This window comes from Amphiprion ocellaris, chromosome 8, assembly GCF_022539595.1.
Source record: "Amphiprion ocellaris isolate individual 3 ecotype Okinawa chromosome 8, ASM2253959v1, whole genome shotgun sequence".
Taxonomy (NCBI): Eukaryota; Metazoa; Chordata; class Actinopteri; family Pomacentridae; genus Amphiprion; species Amphiprion ocellaris.
This window is the reverse complement of record NC_072773.1, coordinates 32,920,661-32,941,848: the sequence shown is the minus strand read 5'-3', so window position 1 is coordinate 32,941,848 and position 21,188 is coordinate 32,920,661. Positions and strand designations below refer to the sequence as shown.

The 21,188-nt window shown below is 41.1% G+C and overlaps 1 protein-coding gene and 1 long non-coding RNA gene across 6 annotated transcripts in view; one reads left to right on the top strand and one right to left on the bottom strand.

Moving 5' to 3' along the window:
- ampd2b (adenosine monophosphate deaminase 2b) overlaps positions 1 to 11,217 on the bottom strand; it is a 33,407-nt gene extending 22,190 nt beyond the window's left edge. The window contains exons 1-5 of one of the 5 annotated variants that reach the window (XM_035954281.2): positions 11,125 to 11,217; positions 10,901 to 11,041; positions 10,675 to 10,788; positions 8,996 to 9,252; positions 8,677 to 8,834 (exon numbers count right to left, since the gene is read on the bottom strand). In XM_035954281.2, coding sequence (XP_035810174.1) covers positions 8,677 to 8,785 — 109 coding nt within the window. In that variant the 5' untranslated portion in view covers positions 8,786 to 8,834; positions 8,996 to 9,252; positions 10,675 to 10,788; positions 10,901 to 11,041; positions 11,125 to 11,217. Of the gene's footprint in view, positions 1 to 437; positions 579 to 760; positions 904 to 4,759; positions 4,902 to 8,676; positions 8,835 to 8,995; positions 9,253 to 10,674; positions 10,789 to 10,900; positions 11,042 to 11,124 lie in introns of those variants that run through there. The other 4 variants (XM_023283252.3, XM_035954289.2, XM_035954290.2 and 1 more) reach the window with 4 other exon arrangements.
- A 3,131-nt stretch (positions 11,218 to 14,348) lies between these two features.
- LOC129349528 (uncharacterized) lies at positions 14,349 to 20,109 on the top strand. Its single transcript, XR_008602562.1, has 2 exons — positions 14,349 to 18,352; positions 18,548 to 20,109. It is a non-coding gene; the product is annotated as an uncharacterized LOC129349528 (long non-coding RNA).
- The last annotated feature ends 1,079 nt before the right edge of the window (positions 20,110 to 21,188 follow it).

The following is a 21,188-nucleotide window of genomic DNA, read 5'->3' as shown; positions in this document are numbered from 1 at the left end:
TGTGTAATGAAAGAAAGCAGAGATGCTTTAGTCTCTGCAGCTGCACAAACTGCACATCTGCAGGCTGATGATAGGATCTGTTCTTCTTATCTGCCTTCTACTCTTGTCAGTCTTCTCAGACAGAACAAGTGCCCACTAGCCTGATCCCACAGTTGCAGGTGCAGCACGGTTTATCGACCTGCCTCCTTGTGCACAGTTGCACCTTTTGCATGACTCCCGAAAGACACGAGAAAGCCGGTTTTGTGGGACAATGAATCGACACACATTCTGTCCTCGGCACACTAAAGACAGCGCTGCTACACAAAGCCGTCAGGGGACAGGCAGAGGAGAGTGGCAGTGATTGTGAAAGAGGGAGAAAAGATAGAAGGGGGGAGGGTTACAGAGGGGTTATTTGTGCTTCTTTTCCTTTTCTTTGCGATGATGGTGGTGGAGCGTACCTGTCTCCTCAGAGCCTGCGTTAACCAGCAGCTAGCAGGGCCAAGGGAGGACAGAGAGACAGACAGAGGGAGAGAGAGGCTGTCCTGGCAGGGAGATGGAGCATGCCGAACAGCAAAAGGCCCAGGATGGCGTCTGCTGTCCTTTTCAAGACGGGTTAAAAAACATGACGGCAGGGAGGGAGGGAGAGAAAACAAGAAAGAAACACTTCAAACACTCAGTCAAATGTCAAAACTGGCAAACACACACAGACACACATGCACTTCAATCCACTCACAAACAGTCCACCTCCTCTCCTCCCTTCATCTGTCCCTGTCATACATACAAAGAGCCGGTCCAGCAGATCCATGAACTCCCCCCTCACATCCCAGAGTGTGACCCCCCTCTGCCTCCTGGTTCAGGCCAGCTGTCGCTGCACTAGCTGCCTCTGGAGCTGATCCTCCTCATTTAAAAGCCTCTGACATCTATTTGGAATGTACCACAGGAGGGTGAGGATGCGGGGGGGGAGAGGATGCACATCACCGGCGGATGTGGATTCTCCGGCTGTGATATTCTCTGACAGCACCCCCCTATCAGCGGCGTTATCGTCTGCGCTGTGTTTTGCTGAGGGGACCATGTGTTTGGGCTGTTTATGGATGTGTGTGAATAAAATGGTGCTGTCTCAGCAGTGAGGTTGGAGATGTCAGGGTCTTTTTCTTTTTTTTTTTTTTAAATTTCCGTCCTCTGAATAGTAGCAGTCTGAGGGAGACGACTGTCTAATAAATGAGAACTTGCCTCCGTCTCCGCTCACATGAATGAAATTAAAGGGCCAGCACGTTGTCCCCATTATGTCTGCAGCAGTCATTTCTGGAACATGCTTTCCCACATTATAAACACTGAGCTGAGTGTATGTTGAGTGAAATAACACAGCAACGGCTCAGTGAAATGCTGCAATTCCATGACTTGATTTCATAATAAGAAGTGTTTTTAAAATCCTTCATTGTATCTGTCTTGTTCTCTGCAGCCAAACCTGTGCTAATGCAATTAATGTGAATTTGCTCAGTATAATAGCAATAATAAAATGATTTGACTGTAAAAAATATCCTGAAAAACCTCTATGTTTCTCTTTGCCTGTGACATGTCAGAATAATCTCATGAATCCCAATTTTATTCCAGATCGTTTGTGCCAGTTTATCCAAAAGCATGCTAAAAATGCCAAAACCCCACTACAAGATGTCTAAAAAAGGACGCTGAATTGGCTATTAAGCTCAATCAGCGTCACTTTGTACAGGAAGTATTTGCACTGAGTGTCTTATCTTCTCTTGCTCAATACTGTCAAAAGTTCAGCTCTGTTTGCCTTCACTCAAACTGGATTAAGAAATTTTTACTTTTTCTGTGCAAGTATTTGTGCAGTTTTTCTAAGAGACGATAAGATGCACAATATTCTGTATTTTTTTTTAATCACAAATTTCACAAAAAACAGTAACATAACAGTGAGTCAGTCTTTTGCTCTCTGCACTTTCCGGTTTCCTGCTAAATTTGCAATTCTTTTGACATTTTTATCGGGGTCAATATATAATTGAGGGACATTTGAAGTTCATGGGATATATCTTGCATACATTTTTATTGAACTAAAAGAAAATCTAATGTTTTTCATGTTCATTATGATCATGTCTTTACAAATTCCATAATTGCTTGTTATGGAAACAATCACTTACTAATAAAAAATGACTGGATATCACTAAAATGTCAACTAAAAAAACATTCAAATTCAATAACAACCACCTTCTAATTAGCTAAACAATAATAAAATGAGCTTATTCAAAAATTGTTTTCTCATTTTGTCTCTCATTTTTGTCATTTTGTGTCCCATTTTTGTCATGTCCTGTCTCGTTTTTGTCGTTTTGTGTCTTGCTTTTGTCATTTTGTTTTTTTCATGTCGTGTCTCGTTTTTGCCATTTTGTGTCTCATTTTTGTCATTTTGTGTCAAAAAGTCCTGTAATTATATATTGACCCATCGAAGTTTGTTACTTGTGTGTTATTGTCTTTTGTTTGTTTACTAGTTTGTAAATGAGGCCTCCATACCTCATTTTAGTCAAAAAAAGGTTAATGAATGAATGAAACAGTGCATGGATGCTAAATAATTTCCTGCAGAATTGATTGAATGCTGCTCAAACAGAAGTAAACATCTGACTACTTTTTACCTTGAATCAAGGGAGTGTTGAGTATTTAGAGGAGCAAAATGACTGATTGAAGAAGGTGTGGCTCATTGTTGTTACTGATTTTTGAACAATAATGGAGTCCTATGAGACAGAGGAAGAAGCCATATCAGGATGTAGCTACACAGACAACACTTAGCGGGAACATTCATGGTTAGTTTTGGTCTTTTCAATTCAAAAACTGGAAGAATCGAGAATCTTCTAAGTCTCATCTGTTAAACAACGGATTTTAAAGCTTTTAATGCAGCTTGTCAGAATTTCCAGACAACAATAAATTGCAATTTATGTCTGTACAGATAAATACACAATAACATCCCGACCGATATGAAGCCACAAACTGAAAATAAAATCCATTTACAATCGCTGAAGACTCCAAAGCTTTGCCGACAGACCGGACAGAGACACCCAGAGCACTTCAGAGCCAACGTGACTACAAGCAATTTACCACTCTGCCTCTCAACGTTAAATTGTTGAGTTTTTTTTCATGGCACTCAAACTCAAAATTGCTTTCAAGAGGTCTAATCTAATTGTTCAGACCTCAAGAGAAACACAACATTGATTCATCACTGTTGCAGATTCAGACCAGGCTCCCTCTGTTGGTTGAATATAGAATCACATGACATTCAGTCAAAGAGCTGATGGAGCTCTGGAGGCATTTGACCCAAACTAATAGAAAGGAAAAAGCAGCAGAGAATCACTACCAAAGCAGATGCAGAATAGTACCTGTCAGATGCTTAATAATGTATAAAATGAAATGAATAATACAACTGGATTATTATTAGTAGTAGTTCTGCTTTATATATATGTTAGAGACGTGCAGAGAGCACATCGTCTGGCCAGTGTCACATCTCAAAATGTTGATTATTTTTAAGAAGGTGATCCAGATTCACAACTAAATGTATTTGTTTTTTTCCTGTCTCCGTGCTGCACCTCTCCGCCAAGTTTCGTGAAATTCAGTTTGGTAGTTTTTGCATAATCCAGCTGACAGACTGGTGGCAGCGAAAACATACATTTACCAAGACAAGCGCTGAGGAGAAGGAATAAACAATATTTTGATTTATAGCAGACTTTAGCAACATTATAGACTGTTGATCCTTTACATCAGAATCTGAATTACTTTACTGATCCCTGAGGGGAAATTGCTAATGCATACATCAATAATGCAACATATTTAATAAGATAAACATGTTTGAAAGTTTATTTTGAAAGATGAATAAAGTGATGATTTATTTTTTTCTGGCATGTATGTCAAAATAATGTTAGAACAGTTATTTATAATGCCAATTGTGGAGAGATGTAACAAAAAGTAGGGCTCCATTTTACCTCCTAGGACCTGGCGTCCACATGTGGACATCTTACTTATTTTTCAAAAAGAGCGTATTGTTCATAATAATGATAATAAAAATAATAACAATATTTAAAATAATGAAAATAACAACAATAATAATATAGATATAATATATATTATAAATATAATACATATAATAATAATATAATATAAATATAATACAATAAACAATAATCAGATATAATGATAATATTATAATAAATAAAATAATCAGATATTAGATATTAGCCAATTATTGTTTATTGGTTACTTTTTTCCCAAACAACTATAAGAAATTTAAAATGCAAGTCCAACCAAAGCTCGGGTCTTTAGAGGATAATAATTATTTTTGATTAATGAATAATTTGCAATTTATGACCTCAATTAATGGATATTTTTGGTCTATAAAAATCTGAAAATAGGGGAATATTCCCTTGACACTTTACTAAACCCCCAAGTCGCATCTTTAAATATCATATTTTGTCTCACTAACAGTCCAAACCCAAAACAGACAGACTCAGTTTATGATCACAGGTGATAAAACCCTGAAAAATACTGGATTTTTAGAAGCTAAAAATAGAAACGTTTGACTTTGTATCTTAAAAAAAGACTCAAAGTGATTAACTGATAGATTAATCACCATCTCTAGTAGAAACAGAAATACTTAAAATATCTTAAAACTGTACTCAAGCATTGATTGCATTCTTCCGCTGAATAAAATGACCTATTAGACCAAAGTGCTGCAGCGTTTCAGCCACTAGATATCAGCTGTAGTCTAAGACATCATGGTGCACCGTACCTTCAGACAGGAAAGGCTCTCCACTGGTCGATATGCTGCATTATCTACTGCATCCCCATTAAATAGGAGCAACACTATAACAGAGAGGAGGTCTCACCCTCAGGGCACAAGTCCATCAGGTGTGTAATCAGGCCGGATGTTGGCTCATACGAGCAGCTGAACAACTAAACAGCCGGATGGACTGTAGATGCAGCGAGGAGCGACTGACTGAAGGTTATCAGCTGAGGGTGTGTTGAGGCGGGTGTCCCAACGTCTCGGTCAATCATTAACGAAAATTTGAGCAATTACTAGAGCAGGTTAGGTCCCCGTGGGGAGCGACTACAGGGTCAGTACAGTATTTAATGACACACTGTGACATGTGTGGGCTTGTAAGGATGACGAAGCGTGACACAATCAGGAGAGGTGTGAACAAGATGGGGGTAAGGTACAATCTGTCCAAAGGCTGCCCATCAGCCTGTATTACACTGTAAAACAATAAATAAAAAATACTAGTTTTAGAAAAAATAATGCTCTAAAGTGTTGCAGTAGTTTTCATTTTTTATTATTACGTTCCTCGGGTTCTAACAGACTTTGGGAAAACAGCGTTCTCCCATCATGCACCATGGTCATGGAATAATCCTCAAAAAACTCTTAAACTAGAAACATTCAGTGGGTTTAAGAATATCGGAAAGAATACAGTGAAGGAGGAATGTCAAAGTTTTTTCTTAAGAGGTCACTGTGCTGAACAGCTGTCACTCTGTTTTATTGTTTATTTGTGTATCATGTATCTGTTTTATATAACTTTTAAATTTTGTATGGCTGCTACCTTGGCCAGGTCTTGTCCTGGTAAATAAAGGTAAATAAATAAATAATGTAGAAAATTCATTAAAACAAAACAAACAAAAAAAACCCAGACATTATCTGTAAATGAACAAATCAGTAGTTATTTTATGTATTAGGGCAACAATACTAAATTACATTTATTTGTATTTGTTAGACATAGATAGATAGATAGATAGATAGATAGATAGATAGATAGATAGATAGATAGATAGATAGATAGATAGATAGATAGATAGATAGATAGATAGATAGATAGATAGATAGATAGATACATAGATAGACAGACAGACAGACAGACAGACAGACAGACAGACAGACAGACAGACAGACAGACAGATAGCATATAACAACAAAAATAACAAAAAGACAAAGCAGGCAGGATAGTAACATTAACATTAAAGGCTAGTATATACTCTGAAAAAACTTGCTGTACAGTACTATAAACAAAAAACTTCTAATTTTAAAATCTATAGTAATACTAATTGTATTAAAAGTCAATAAACAGTATTTACACCTTTCAAAGTACTGGGATTGAAAGTGATTTAAGTGGTTTATGTAAACTACATGAGGTGCATAGACATTCTACAATCACACTGGATCAGTCCTCATGTAATTATGATTATGAATTAGCAAGCAGACTGATTTAGAGAGGTAGTTTCATGTTGTTGTGAAAGTACTGCTTTAGTGCAGTTTTACACTTCTATTCCCCAGTACTCATGCTCCACTCCATTACAGACTCTAATGTGTTTTCACTCGACTGAATTTATCCGACAGCTGCTTTGTTTCACATGAAAACCGTCTGTGACTAATGCGTAAACAAATATCTACCGCTACATAAATGTGTTGTCGTCTGATTTAAGTGGCTCAACAAGTGCACAAAACAGCACGAGGCGCAGAATAGATGAGTGAGTGGGTGTCACCGTAATCTCAGAACTACCTTATTTCACAGCCAGAGGAGTGATTCACCCACTGCTGAGCTTCACTCCACAAACCCCGCAATAGCGAGTTAAATATGGACACTGAACTTCACACAATAACTGCACAAGTGCTGCAGGTAGACACGGGGTTGTGTATTATGTGCAACCATTAGAGTGCTGCTTAGATCCCCCTGCAGGCTTTTCCATCACTTCCACTCTGCTGTGCTAACTGATTGCTCATTAAAGGGGTCTAATAAGCTAAAGCTCCTCCAGCATGCAAAGTGTCAATTAAGACAATCACCGGGCCGACATGTGAAAGGAAACTGCCACCGAATCTGTAATTTAGGATGCTGCTGTGAGCATCTGCAGCAGAGACAAGAATAAAACTTTCATTGAGCATTTCAAATCATGGCATTGATAATTGTTCAAATGGCCCATCTAAAACAGTCAAACTATCATTTATCTGTAGCTTGTGTTCGCTTCATGTACAGTATTTGCACAGACTGTACTTCTGAGAGCCCGTTTGAAAAAACAAAAGAAGATGAGTCATCTAAATGCCATCTTTGCTTACTCAAATGGTTCCCAGGATGCTTTAACAACATAAAATGTTCACTTTGATCCAAATATGCCTCTGCAAAGACTTTCTAAATCAAACCCCGGTGGCTTGAAAAACTGAATCTGTACGCAGTCTGCAAGAAGATAATAAATCTCCCTCTGCCAATACTGCCTCCCATCAATTCTTTCCACCAGCTTGAAGGCAGTTTTTGTAATTCCACTGTGAGCTACTAGCTGCAAATGAGGGTAATTACTGGGAGCATCTTGACTGAGGGGGCTGGAGAGTCGCTCAGACCTCCTATTGCTGCATATGTTGTCAGGTTTAAAGATCAATCTGTGACTACCTCCTCAGTCATCGTGATGTCACAGCATGTCACTGTCTGTGCCCAGTGGTGATGTGACCCATGAAAGGGGGATTTTTAAAGACACAGCATATTTTTAAGACAATGTGATGCTTCTATTATGTAAGTCTAATGTTTAAATGTCTGCCAATAGGGGCAGACTGTTTGATTTACTCCATATAAACACATCAAGAATCAAGTGTGATTTTTCTGACTTGTGCGCGTCTGTCTTTGTCATTCTGTTCTGTTGCAGGACATTAATATTCATCTCCGAGAAAGAGAGAGAGAACCTGCGCTAGGGCTGACATTATTGCGGCACATTTGCATATTTTCTTTTGCCTAATGAAAGAGAGCCCTCAAAGCGTGATCATGCTGCTAAAAGGCACTGAGGAGTGATTTTTACACGAAGGCATCAACGACTAGGAGCTCCTGTTTAGGAATACTGCAAATTGCTTGGAAATATTATGAACTACATGAGTGTGTTTTGCATTTCAGAGAAAGTAGGGTTAGACTGGGAGATGACTGAAGAGAAATGGCTGCTATGCCATCATTTGGTCCCTCTTTGTAGTTTGGGTGAAAGGCCGACCATGTGCATACATCACAGTGGAGGCTAATCCTCTCATTCAGCAGGGGGATCAAGTCATGAAGTACCAACCTACATATTATCTCCAGGCCACAAACTGGCATCGGACTGAGCGAAAAACACATTTATCTGAGCAAGACATCTCTGTTCTCAAGGGAAAAGCAACATATAGGCACTGAAAGGGGACATTTTTAGGTTAAGCCTGCATTTTTTTATCAGATTTTTTAAGTGTGTCACAAGCCAAAGCATCTTCAACTTGTAAAGGTGTGTGCAATCCTTCAGGCAAAAGCAGTTTTCACCTGAAAACAAATTAGGCAACATCAAAATCGCAGTGGCTGATCTTTAACTTTGCAACGGATGCATGTTGTACAATTTTCACAAATGAGCCTGAAAATAAAGGATGACACTAGAAGCCAGCGCACTGATGTGAAATTCATCTGCCACACCCCCCTTCATCAACAGGTTTGCATTCCCCCAACTACTTCCACAGAAAAAGTACTCCGGCTCTTCCTTTCATCAGCGTTTTCTGCCACCGATCCTCTAAAATATGCCAAAATCCAAACTCCCATTTCACATAAAGATGCACAATCTAGAGCCAAACCTCTCTGAGCTGAGTTCATGGGAGATTCCTGCTTCTGTTTACAGGACCAACACGCTCCAAACATCCCCCCTCTCCGTGCCCAGACTCCGTCCACTCACCTGTGCTGGCTGTGTATTGCAGACTTCCCCGCTTCCTAAAGGGGGAGAGGGGCTTGCTTTTGACCCCGGCTCCCCCGGCTGTGGCTCCGGAGGGCAGGTTGGAGGACATAGTTCCCGGGTCGTGCGGTTCGGCTGGGCTCCGACAGGAGGAAGGAGAGCTGAGTGAGTCAGAAATGCAGAGGACAGAGCATCAGAGGGCTGTACAGTGAGAGAGGCGGAGGAGAGGGAGGAGACAGGGGAGATGTGGCACAGATGCTGGGAGCTTGAGGGAGTCTGATTGCAGTCAGTGTGGATCTGTGTTTGGTTGGGTGCTACGTGCCTATAAGCAGGGATTTCCAGGCTGGTTGGTCCAGCGTGGGGCTGCGGAGCATCCCTCTGCAGCGAAACAGACCCCGCCCCTTCTGAAGGACTCCCGAGCCCGGGCTGCAGCACTGGTGGAGGCTGGGGGTGGGGGGCGTGATGGAGAGGCTCGACTTCCCGCCTTTCATGCGCGCGCAGGATAAAAAAAAAAAAAAAACACACCCACAGCAGCAGCAGTACAGTGAAGGTCTTGCTGTTGCCATGACGACCACAAATCTAATGTGTGGGAAAACCAATGGGGAAGAATGTTTTGGTTAGAGTGGAGCCGAAAGAGCAAAATTATAGTCTCCAAAAAAGTGTGATGAAAGTGTTTGTGAGCAGCAGATTTATATTATAATAGCAGTGCATGCTTGTAAAAACAATCATGAACAAAAGCTAGCACACATTTATAAAGACCACATATATCATGGCAGTCTTAAGCTTAAAATGACACCTATAACTCTGAAATTTCTAGGATGGAATCACTGAAACCCATGCATCTTTGTCACAAATAAATAAATAAGCAAGCAGATAAATAACCATATATTTAGGTTCTGTCTAATTTTAAAATTCTTCTGGAAATATGACAAAATCTGTTGGGTATTTAGATTTTTGTCTCAGTTGTGTGTATACATATACATATATTACAGATGAAAGTGGCTGTTGGCAAAAAACCCTGAAAATTTTTTTTCTAAGCAACTTTGCCAAGTGAGCGCCGAAGGTGCTCCAAGAGGCTGCCGAAGGCAGCCTTATGCCGAATAATAAATTATAATAGTGTCATTGTTACATTTAAATTAACATAGCATTATAGTCTTTATTAACAATAACAATATATATAAAAAAAATTAAAATGACCACGCAATATTCAATGAAGATAAAAATTTAAAAATGACCAAACAATATAGATCTTCAATGGAGTCTATCTTATCAAAAGCATGCACAAATGATATCTATTCACTCAAAAAAAATGAAAAAATTGAGGTCTATCTATTTTTGTAAAATAAAAAAAAAAGTTCATAGTTTGTCTAATTTCCTGATATATTCAGACAAGAAATCGCCGTTCGTATCTTTCTCTTCTAACCACGACCACCGGAACGCGTTCTTGACTGTCGCGTCTATAGCACGCACGTCAGCGTGCCCGTCTACCTGTTTAAACATTGTCCTGACAGGTACGGGTCATTACATTTACACAAAAGCAAAGGTCGTCTATTCAATGAGCGCTATTCAATGATTAATCTCTCCTTTGTACTCAAAACTGGCGCTATTCAGTGCATCTGCTCTCGCAAATTCTCGCAGCAATGTATTCAGCATTAGATTGGAATCGCGTCAATGAACGAGATTCAAAATGGCTGCCTCCGTACAGGAATATAAACAACAAACAACGCATTAGCGATAACAATAAGGTTTTCAAAAAGAATACTATCAATCAAATTCTGATTTTCACTGAAAACTTCAATCAATTTTCCCAGATTCCCGGAAATGAACTCACAAAATTTGAAATCCCGGATTTCCGGGAAAACCCGGAAAACTTTCATCTCTGACATATTCATATATACATACATACATATATATATATTATTTCAGAGCAAGTCAGACAACACATCATACAAACTGGTTCTGTTATAGAATAAGTGACTCTTTCAGTCAGTTCCAGCTTACATCTGATCAGCAGATGGACGGACGTCTTTAAAGTTCATCAATTCATCCTTTGACTGGTCGCCCTTGAAGGACAGACAGCTAGGTTCAGGACAGTCTGGTCTCTGCTGCTGGATCCTGAAACAAAACCAGAACAGATAAAAGCTGATGAAAAACATCTTCAAGGTGTTAATAAACACAACAACAACTTTGAGTCTGAAATGTCTTTCTGTCAGTTTTACTGTCTCACCTTCCACCTGCAGATCAACTGAAATGAAGGGGATGCTCCTTTGACCAGTCACTCTTCACGGGTCCACAGCTGGATCCAGATCCAGGTCCAGATCCAGGTCCAGGTCCTGGTTCAGCAGAGTGTGTTTTCTGCTGCTCTGGGCTTCAACACACAGAGCTGTGAGTGTGAATAATGACAGCAGTGATGTGATGCTGAGCTCTGACAGTTAGAGATGCTCATCTCACCTCTGAGCTTTGCTCTGGTTCTCCTGTTCCCCACACAGAGATCTTCCCTCCTCTCTGTCCTCACACTGATGCATAGCAGACAAACACAACAACCTGCTGGGAGAGTCACACATTAGTTCTCCTCAGTCACATGACCAACACACTCAACTCTGATTGGAGGAAACCTGTCCAGCTTTGGGACAGCTGCTTCACCTCAACACTCCATCTAAAAACTGAAAAGCTCTTCAACATCTGACATGTTTCTCTTAGTCCAAGTCCATTATCTCCAGTCAGAGGCTGCAGTGGCAGATGCTCACATCCACATCAGCTCCAGAGACGTTCTACCTCCATCTGTGGAGGAAACAGCCAGAGCAGAGCTGAAACATGACAACTTCTCCCCACAGGAACAGTAAAGTCTGATCTGACCTTTAATGTTCACATGTTGCTGTGATTCTTCCTCATGTTCACATCAACCACATCTACATGCTTTATAAAAGCTGCTTTCTGTTCACATCAGCCTCTGAAACACAACTGTGGAGAGTGAAGAAGAAACGCCAGAAATGAGAGATTAATGTGACTGTGGATGTAGAAACTTGTCAGTCTGAACTTCTGATAGAAATGTTTCATTGACAGGTAGAAACGGTGAGTCAGACAGATCCTTCAGGCTCAGCAGGAGTCAGAGAGACAGTCAGAGTCTGTTGAAGGAAAAACTTGCTGGTGACCAGGTGATGTTCACAGAGTCTGTTACCATGGTAACAGGACTTTCCTTCATCTCAGAGCAACAAACTCCGAGTTTTCACAAGAAACCTGCTATCTGAATCAGAGTCCTGCTGCAGATCCTGTGTTTGCAGAAAGTCATAAAAGTGTGGTTCTGTTCTTTCAGCTTTGATTTGAACATTTTTACATTTCATTTCTGCTGCCTGTCTGTCCTCAGGTCTACTGCTGATACCAAATGAGAAATCAAACAAGGAATCTGCACAATCCAAGATCAGACATTAGATGGAGTTGCTTGGTCATTTTTTTAAAATCTTGAAACCAGACAAAAGTTGGTTTTAAATTGAAACAAAATAGAAAAGAACAAAGACCACACGCACTTAAGTTTGTGTTGTCGTGTCACAGCCAGAAACAAGGAAACAGAAAATGTCATATTTAGTAGTTCCTGCAACTTTGGATTGAATCCACTAATAAACTATCAGACGTCTGATCAGCTGAACAGTTGAATGTAGTTCAGACACAAACACCAACATTATTCTGGACTGCTGCTGGTTGTCAGGTTTGTTTAATCCTTCAGCGTTACACATGAATAAAGGTACAGACATCTGCAACAAGAGTTCAACATGTAGAGAGGAGTTTTACTGCTTTTATCTACTTTTCTACTTTAGCTGGCATGAATATCTGTGATGTTGTTCTCTGCAGCCCTGCATCAGTCCAAAGCTCTGCTCACTGTTTGCTCTGGAATATTCACATCTTTAACAAACTCTCCTCATAGCTGCTGTTATGCTGACATCTGCTGGACAAACACAACAACTACACTGCACATAAAGAGAAGCAGTCGGCTTCAGAAACAGGATTTTAAATGAGTTACTGAGCCAACCTGCTGCACATTCATTCCAAAGGCGTGTTTGTTACTGGATTTGTTTCACTGTTGAAACTGGTAGAAAGGCATTTAGGTTCATATTAAGGCTCCTTAATGAAACTGACTGAAAGGAAACAGAAATTAGCCACTTGGAACAACATTTAGCTAAAAGGCAGCTCATATGTGGAGTCATTACACAAGTATTTGATGCAAGTTAATAATAAAATCAGTATTTCTGTGTGCTTTTCTTTGATATGAGGTTATTTTATCATCCTTCCTGCATATTCACACCATCAGGTTAAAGTGATCCTAAACAGCTCAGCAGGAAAGACACAGCTGAACACTTGTGCAGGGATTCACCATGAAGCCAACATGAGAAGGAAGAGAATCCAAGCAGTCTTCATCTGCTCCTTTAAAGTCTCATGTTTCACACTGATAAATTTCAAATGTTTATTTCTCTTAATTTTGATGATTATACCTGAATACCAATGAAAATCCCAAATTCAGTACCTAAGAAAATTAGACCCAACAATGCAGAAGAGCTGAAGAACTCTATAGAGCAACTTGGGCTCTCATAACACCTGAGCAGTGCCACAGACTGATCGACTCCATGCCATGCCGCATTGCTGCAGTAATTCAGGCAAAAGGAGCCCCAAGTACTGAGTGCTGTACATGCTCTTACTTTTCATGTTTATACTTTTCAGTTGGCGAACAGTTCTAGAAATCCTTTTTTGTATTGGTCTTAAGAAATATGAGATCTGAGATACTGAATTTGGGATTATCAGAAGTACTCGGGTATAATCATCAAAATTTAGAGAAATAAATATTTGAAATATATCAGTCACGAATGAATAGAATATACAAGTTTCACTTGGTGAATGGAATTACTGAAAAAAATAAACTTTGGCATGATATTCTAATTATATGACCAGCAACTGTAGTTGTATGTAATTTTACTTTTAGCCCTCTACTGTAGGAGAGGCCCACCACAGTTTGTACTTTGCACATTGTAAACAGTTTAGATTTTGCTGCTGACTAATAAACTATTTTGTGACTTATGTGATTGCATCATAACTTCTCATTTTGTCTGTTAAGACACTGGTAGGAAAAGAGTCAACAGTCTGAACCAAACAATTCTGTATTCCCTAATAATGCATTTATGTTTAATGGGATTTAACATGTTTTAACACAAACTCCTTTATGGTTCATAATTCCGTTGACTGAATTACACCAAAGCAATACTGATTTATCAAACTGGAATATTCTTAAAACAGCTGTTTGAATGTTTTGGTGTTTAATTTGTCACGTAATCTTGCTAACCTTCACAAATAAAACAATAGCATAGACACATCTGCAAAAGGTACAAAAGTTTATTGTCAGAATTGTATTAAAGAAAACAATAGCGGTCTGGGGACAGAAAAACAGAAGTATAGCGAGGAGAATAACTTTTAACTTCTGCATGACACGTAGTGTATCAAGCGCATCCTGTACATCTGTCCTCCTCCTCTACACCTTGTGCCACTGCAGGCTCATGTGCTGCTGCTTCAGGTAAATCCCATGAAGTCTCATAAGAGAGCCACCTGAAACACATACACAGCATGCATATTTTAATAACTGAAACACATACACAGCATACATATTTTAATGCCTAATAGCGATAAACTGCAGCCATTGCAGGGTCGTTCACAGGACTGATACACGATAGCTAGCGAACTAGCATTAGCTTACCCTCATATGTCGTCTCGTTCATATCCTCTTGTCTTCGACTTGATACTGCTGTATCGCCTCCCAAACTCTCCTGTGTGTCTCCTGAGTGTTCCGACTCGCCACTCTCAGCTTTCTCCGACTCTTCTATTACTTTGAATCTGACAGAAAGCCACAGACCGAGCAGCAGGTGAACCATCGTCTCCGTTATGTTGCGTTTGTGTCGCACGCAAATGACGTTAACGACTTTCGGCTCGCTGCGCTATGACGACTCCACCCACGATGAGGCTATATGGAAAAACAACTAAACCGAGACGAGCCGAGTCAGATACAATAGTGGCGAACCGTACCGCGCAGAGTAGATGCTTGTGGAATCGCCTCGGCTGCGGAGACGACTGGTGAGGGTTAAGCCGGAGCTGGGCGAAGGATGGCTGAGGTGAAGGTAGAAGATGAACCGGGTGAGTCCACATCCAGGGGGGTCGGGTGATCTCTACCGGAAGGCAGTCCTGACTAGGGGCAGAGCAAATTACTTGGCGTACTAAGGTAACGGTAAAATGAAGAACTGAGTCAGTACTGACGAGCAGCTTTTACGATCCGGCGTCGACAGAAGAGTGGAGCCCGATTAAGTAGTGCGGGGGGGAGTGACTGATCGGCTCCGCACATCTGCTCCCACTGATTACCCAGAAGGAGCTCTTCCACACCTGTCGCCGCCTCCTCAACAACAAGCATTTCTAAAAAGGACACACACACACACACACACACACACACACACACACACACACACACACACACACACACACACACACACACACACACACACACACACACACACACACACACACACACACACACACACACACACACACACACACACACACACACACACACACACACACACACACACACACACACACACACACACACACACACACACACACACACACACACACACACACACACACACACACACGGGGAGGAGGGGCACTAGCCAGGGCCTGCAGAGACAGGCCTGACAATAGGTTTTATTTTTGTTCTAGGTCAATCCATGAGGACTGGGTTAAAGAGCATCAATAAATATGTAATCTGAAATGACATGTTTGTGTGTTGTTAGTGACAGGTTGTTTTGGTAATGTAATGGTATGTACAGTTTCTGTAGTATTTAGTGTATCTGTCATATTTCAAATAGCAATGAAAGCTTAACATTTTATTTGTAAGTCATTAGTAGAATATTATATTTATTGTAGATAGATGAATTTATATATTTAGTGTAAGACATATGATATCCATGTGTCAGTATTGTTGTATGGTAATCGTTTTAAGAACATGAGCTGCATTACCCTTTTACTTAGAAATTTGAATAAGTACATGAATATAAATGTAACTTACCTTGTAGGTGCTTGTAAATAAATAGGGCTTTGTGATAGACATTTCTTGTTAGTGTGTTTCAGTCTTCAGTTCAGATTTAGTTATATGCTTGTAAATATGACATGTGAAACAATGTACTAAAAATAATTATTTTAACATGAAGCAATAGTAGTTTAGAACCTTTGTTACTGCATCTGTGGAGTTTCTTGAATAGTGGTGTTGACATGTGCTGTGGTTGTTTTGTTCAGTGGATGAGCATGGGCTCAGTGCAAGATGGCTGCCTACATACATCATAGCTACATGCAAAGCTATCTAGATGGCTAGCATTCTGTGCCCTAGGTAGATAGGCCGCTAAGCTGGAAAGATGGAAAGATGGCGCGGAAACCGGTGAATAGTTACTTAAAATTCAGTCAAAGGTTCCAGGTCCCCAGCCTGTAGAGGAGAAGACTCAACAAACACACAGTGGAGGTAATGCAATGGCCAGAATTTCTCTATCCAGTGATAAATACTTCTTACCTGTTTGCCACATGCACTTCTCCCTCACAGGATTGCACCTAAACAAAAGTAACACAACAGGTTACCATTAAACACTTTTCTCCTGCAATATTATTGTGGTTTCAACTTACACATTGACTCGGGCAGCAATGCTCTCCCAGGCCATCTCCCTCTTGCACCTAAATGAAATAACAGGTTACCATTAAACACTTTTCTCCTGCAATATTATTGTGGTTTCAACTTACACATTGACTCGGGCAGCAATGCTCTCCCACACCATTTCCCTCTCGTTTGCAGCGGTGTTGCACTTCTTTCTAAAAACGTGTTCAAACTCGCTATATAAGCGCATTAAGATTTCCAATTCAAACGGTGTCGTCCTCTGTTTACCCGTTGCCACGGTGACTCGTCGAATCGGCGCTCCATTGATACTGGCTTTTCAGACCTGTGGCGCACGTGCTTAATTCCGGGGGAAACTACTCCGACTTGATTTAACCAACAACAGTTTGTTGAACCCACTTCGTGAAACGGACTCCAGCAGACAAACTAAACCACAACTAACACTAAAACAAACTACACTACCAAACCTACAAAAACCACAAAACCAAACAGGAATAACCTCAACCAAACAACACAGCAATGTACTTACAAAAACCAGGGGAAAACAGAGCTAAAGGCTAGGCAGGCTAGGAGAACCCAGAAGCTAGTGGGGAAACAAAACTGGCAGACTGAAGACCAGGGAGCATCCAAAAACAGACAGGAGTTGAACAGAGTCCACAAGAGAAAAATCCAGGACAGCAAAATCGGTTGAGTCCAAGAGGCTGAAGCTGACAAGCAGTAGAAGGCTTGGTGGGGAAACCCACAATCCAGGAACACAGCAGAAGCCATGGAGGGATGTGAGCCGATGATCCGGCAATGAGTGACTGGAAGCACAGAGCTTAAATACTGGAGGTGAGGTAGAGAACAGTCAATGGAGTGACCTAATTACTGCAGGTGACACTCATTACAGTAATCAGCAAATAGAGTGCAGGCAGGTGAAGCAACTTGACTCTGTCTGTCATCTCTCCTCGTCCCTGTCTCTTGCTCTCCCTGCTTCACCTGTCTGCACTCAGCTGATTACTGCAGGTGACTCACATTACAGTAATCAGCTCACCTGCCCTCAATATCACCTGCTCACTATTTAAACTCTGCTTAGTGACTCTTTGCCTGTTTGACCATAAACTACTGGACGCCTGCTTCCCTCCAGGCTCAGATTCCCACAAAGACTCACATGGCTTCACACGCTCTGCTCCCTCATGGACTCTGCTTCCCCACTTCTGGACTCCTTTTTCCCCGACCCGTTTTCTCCGTCTTGTGAGTACCTCTCCTTAGTTTACTTTTGTTAATCCAGTTTAGTATTGGTTGACTTCCGTTTCTGTATTCGTAGTGTTTGCTGGGTTTTAAATAGTTGGGTTTTGTTTTGTTTCCCCAGTTCAGCTCTCCATTTATGTACTAGTTTAGTTATCTTTTTTTAAATGAAACTCTTTCCATTATTCACCTGTCTGCAAGTCTCTCTGTGTCTGTGCCTGCTTTGTCCAACTCAGGGCCCAAACCGTCCCTTAAATAACCCTGGGTCCGTTTCACGAAGCAGGTTCAACAAACTCTGTGTAACCCTGAACTCTGAGTTGATCTACTCTGAGATAGAAAACTCTGAGTTTTCGGTTTCACAACGGCTGATTTGAGTTGGTTTAATCAACTCGGAGTAGTTTCACCCAGAGTGCACCGCAACTATAAAAAGACAGCATCAATGGAACCCCGATTCGACGACTCACCGTGGTGACGGGGGAGCGGAGAGCTACGTTTTTTACACCACTTGAACTGGACATCTTAATGCGTTCATATGGCGACTTCGAACACGTTTTTAGAAAGAAGTGCAGCAGCTGCAAAAGAGAGGGAGACGGCGTGGGAGAACATTGCTGCCCGGGTCAATGCGTAAGTTTAAATCACAATAATATTACAGGAAAACTGTTTAATAGTAGCCTATTCTGTTATTTCATTTAGGTGCAATCCTGCAGGGGAAGAAGCGCATGTAACAGCAGCTGAAGATGAAATATAAGAACATTGTTCAAACAGGTAAGAAGTCGGCATAATCTCATGGAGCTACCTCATTTTGATCATGTTTTACATTGTAAAGTAGCTTAATTATTAAGTGGCTGTTTGACTGTGCAGGGGTTTTATCCCACACATAGCCTAAATGTCTGCATCCATATCATGTTCTGTCAAACAATTAAGCCTATTTAAACTAACAGACTTCTACTCGGCCAACAGAAAGAAAGCAGATGCCTGTAAAAAGGGAGGTGGCCCAGCACCACCACCTGTAACGGAGGCAGAGGAGCTGGTCCTAAGCCAGAATTTAGGAAGGCCAGTGGCTGAGGGAATCCCTGGAGGGAGCTCATCCTCTGAGACCACATCCCAAGACACAAGTGTGTGCGTGTGTGTGTGTTCATGCGCCCACTGAACATTTGCCATAAGGAAGCACAGAGCACTGCATCGTTTCTGCGTACGAGCGAGTGTGTGTGCAGCCACAGCGATGGCATGCGTGAAGGGGTGTGCTTTAAAGATAGTGAGTTTAATTAAAGATGAAAGGGCTGATGATTAATTGATGGAAGGTGGACTGTTCCATCAGGCTGAAGTGTGTGTGTGTGTGTGTGTGCGCGCGCGCGCGTGCGTGCGTGTGTGTGTGGACTCTTCTACTGTCGACAAACAGAAAAAGTGGGGAAAAAAAAGCTACATTTTTTTTGAGAAAACTAGGACAGCATCTTAAAAGACACATTATATCGTCATTTAAAAACAAATGATAAATATAATTTGCTAATTTGATCAGTCCTTTATTGAAGAAAACTGGCGTGGAGGTTCAGATACACACATCTGGATGACAAAAAAGATATTTAAATGATTTTCTAGTGCAGATCTTTGCCTGTATTTACTCATGCCGTGCTATAGAAGTGAGCAGATCATCCCTGCTGTATTTTTACTGCTCATCTCTCAGCAGGTCTTCCTTTGCCCCCGTCTTCTCAAGGTGGCACCGAGAGAGACTCTCCTCTATAAAAAATGGAGCAGCACAAGCTCTTTTGACATCACACTTTCTGCTACCAGGACATTAGAAAGAGAAGGTGGAGCACTCCGGACAAAACGCTCTCGGTCTGTGCATCTGTACTGAAGATTTAATCTCCACGCGACACTCTGAGTCAGAGAGGTTGCTGGGGGATTAGTTTGTCTCACCTGCCGCTAATGTGATTATTCCAGGCCAGCTGTAAATTTCTGTATATATTGTTTTATTTAATTTTGCTATTTCATTTTTCTTCCTGTTCCTTTCTATAGTTTCTTTATTTTTTATTATTCTCTTCCATATTCCTAGTGTGACACCAACAGCCGAAACCAAATTCCTTGCATGTTGTGTACTTACTTGGCCATTAGAGCCGATTCTGATCACTTTTCTGTCTTTGGTCTAGGCAAGAGGAAAAGGTGCAACAGAAAATTGGACTTTCCAAGCATACTTGTGGAGATGCACGCTGAGGAGGAGTGGAGTCATGCCCAGCATGATGAGAACATCTGGTTGCTCCTCAGCGAGGCAAGAGAGAATGAAGCGGCCTTGCAGCGGGAGGAGATGGTCCAGAATGCTGCCTTCAACCAGTCATTCCTGGGTGTACTGGGGCAGCTGGTGCAGGCAGTGGGCAGCCAGCGAGTCCACCTCCCAGAGACTTGAGATTTAGTTGTATATAGTTTTACTTTTAGCCCTCTACTGTAGGAGAGGCCCACCACAGTTTGTACTTTACACATTGTAAATAGTTTTGATTTTGCTGCTGACTAATAAACTATTTTGTGACTTATGTGATTGCATCATAACTTTTCATTTTGTCTGTTAAGACACTGGTAGGAAAAGAGTCAACAGTCTGAACCAAACAATTCTGTATTCCCTAATAATGCATTTATGTTTAATGGGATTTAACATGTTTTAACACAAACTCCTTTATGGTTCATAATTCCATTGACTGAATTACACCAAAGCAATACTGATTTATCAAACTGGAATATTCTTAAAACAGCTGTTTTAATGTTTTGGTGTTTAATTTGTCATGTAATCTTGCTAACCTTCACAAATAAAACAATAGCATAGACACATCTGCAAAAGGTACAAAAGTTTATTGTCAGAATTACATGAAAGAAAACAATAGCGGTCCCGGGACAGAAAAACAGAAGTATAACGAGAAGAATAACTTAACTTTTGCATGACACGTAGTGCATCAATGCATCCTGTACATCTGTCCTCCTCCTCTACACCTTGTGCCACTGCAGGCTCATGTGCTGCTGCTTCAGGTAAATCCCATGAAGTCTCATCAGAGAGCATCTGAAACACATACACAGCATGCATATTTTAATACCTAATAGCGATAAACTGCAGCCATTGCAGGGTCGTTCACAGGACTGATACACGATAGCTAGCGAACTAGCATTAGCTTACCCTCATATGTCGTCTCGTTCATATTCTCTTGTCTTCAGCTTGATACTGCTGTATCGCCTCCCAAACTCTCCTGAGTGTCTCCTGAGTGTTCCGACTCGCCGCTCTCAGCTTTCTCCGACTCTTCTATTACTTTGAATCTGACAGAAAGCCACAGACCGAGCAGCAGGTGAACCATCGTCTCCGTTATGTTGCGTTTGTGTCGCACGCAAATGACGTTAAGGGACTTTCGGCTCGCTGCGCTATGACGACTCCACCCACGATGAGGCTATATGGAAAAACAACTAAACCGAGACGAGCCGAGTCAAATACAATAGTGGCGAGCCGTACCGCGCCGAGTAGATGCTTGTGGAATCGCGGCTTTTGTCTTGCACCGCGCTGTAACAACATTTGGGCTAGAGGACCGAGTCTTTAGCGGTTGCCAATAAAGTTTTGTTTAATAGAGTATCC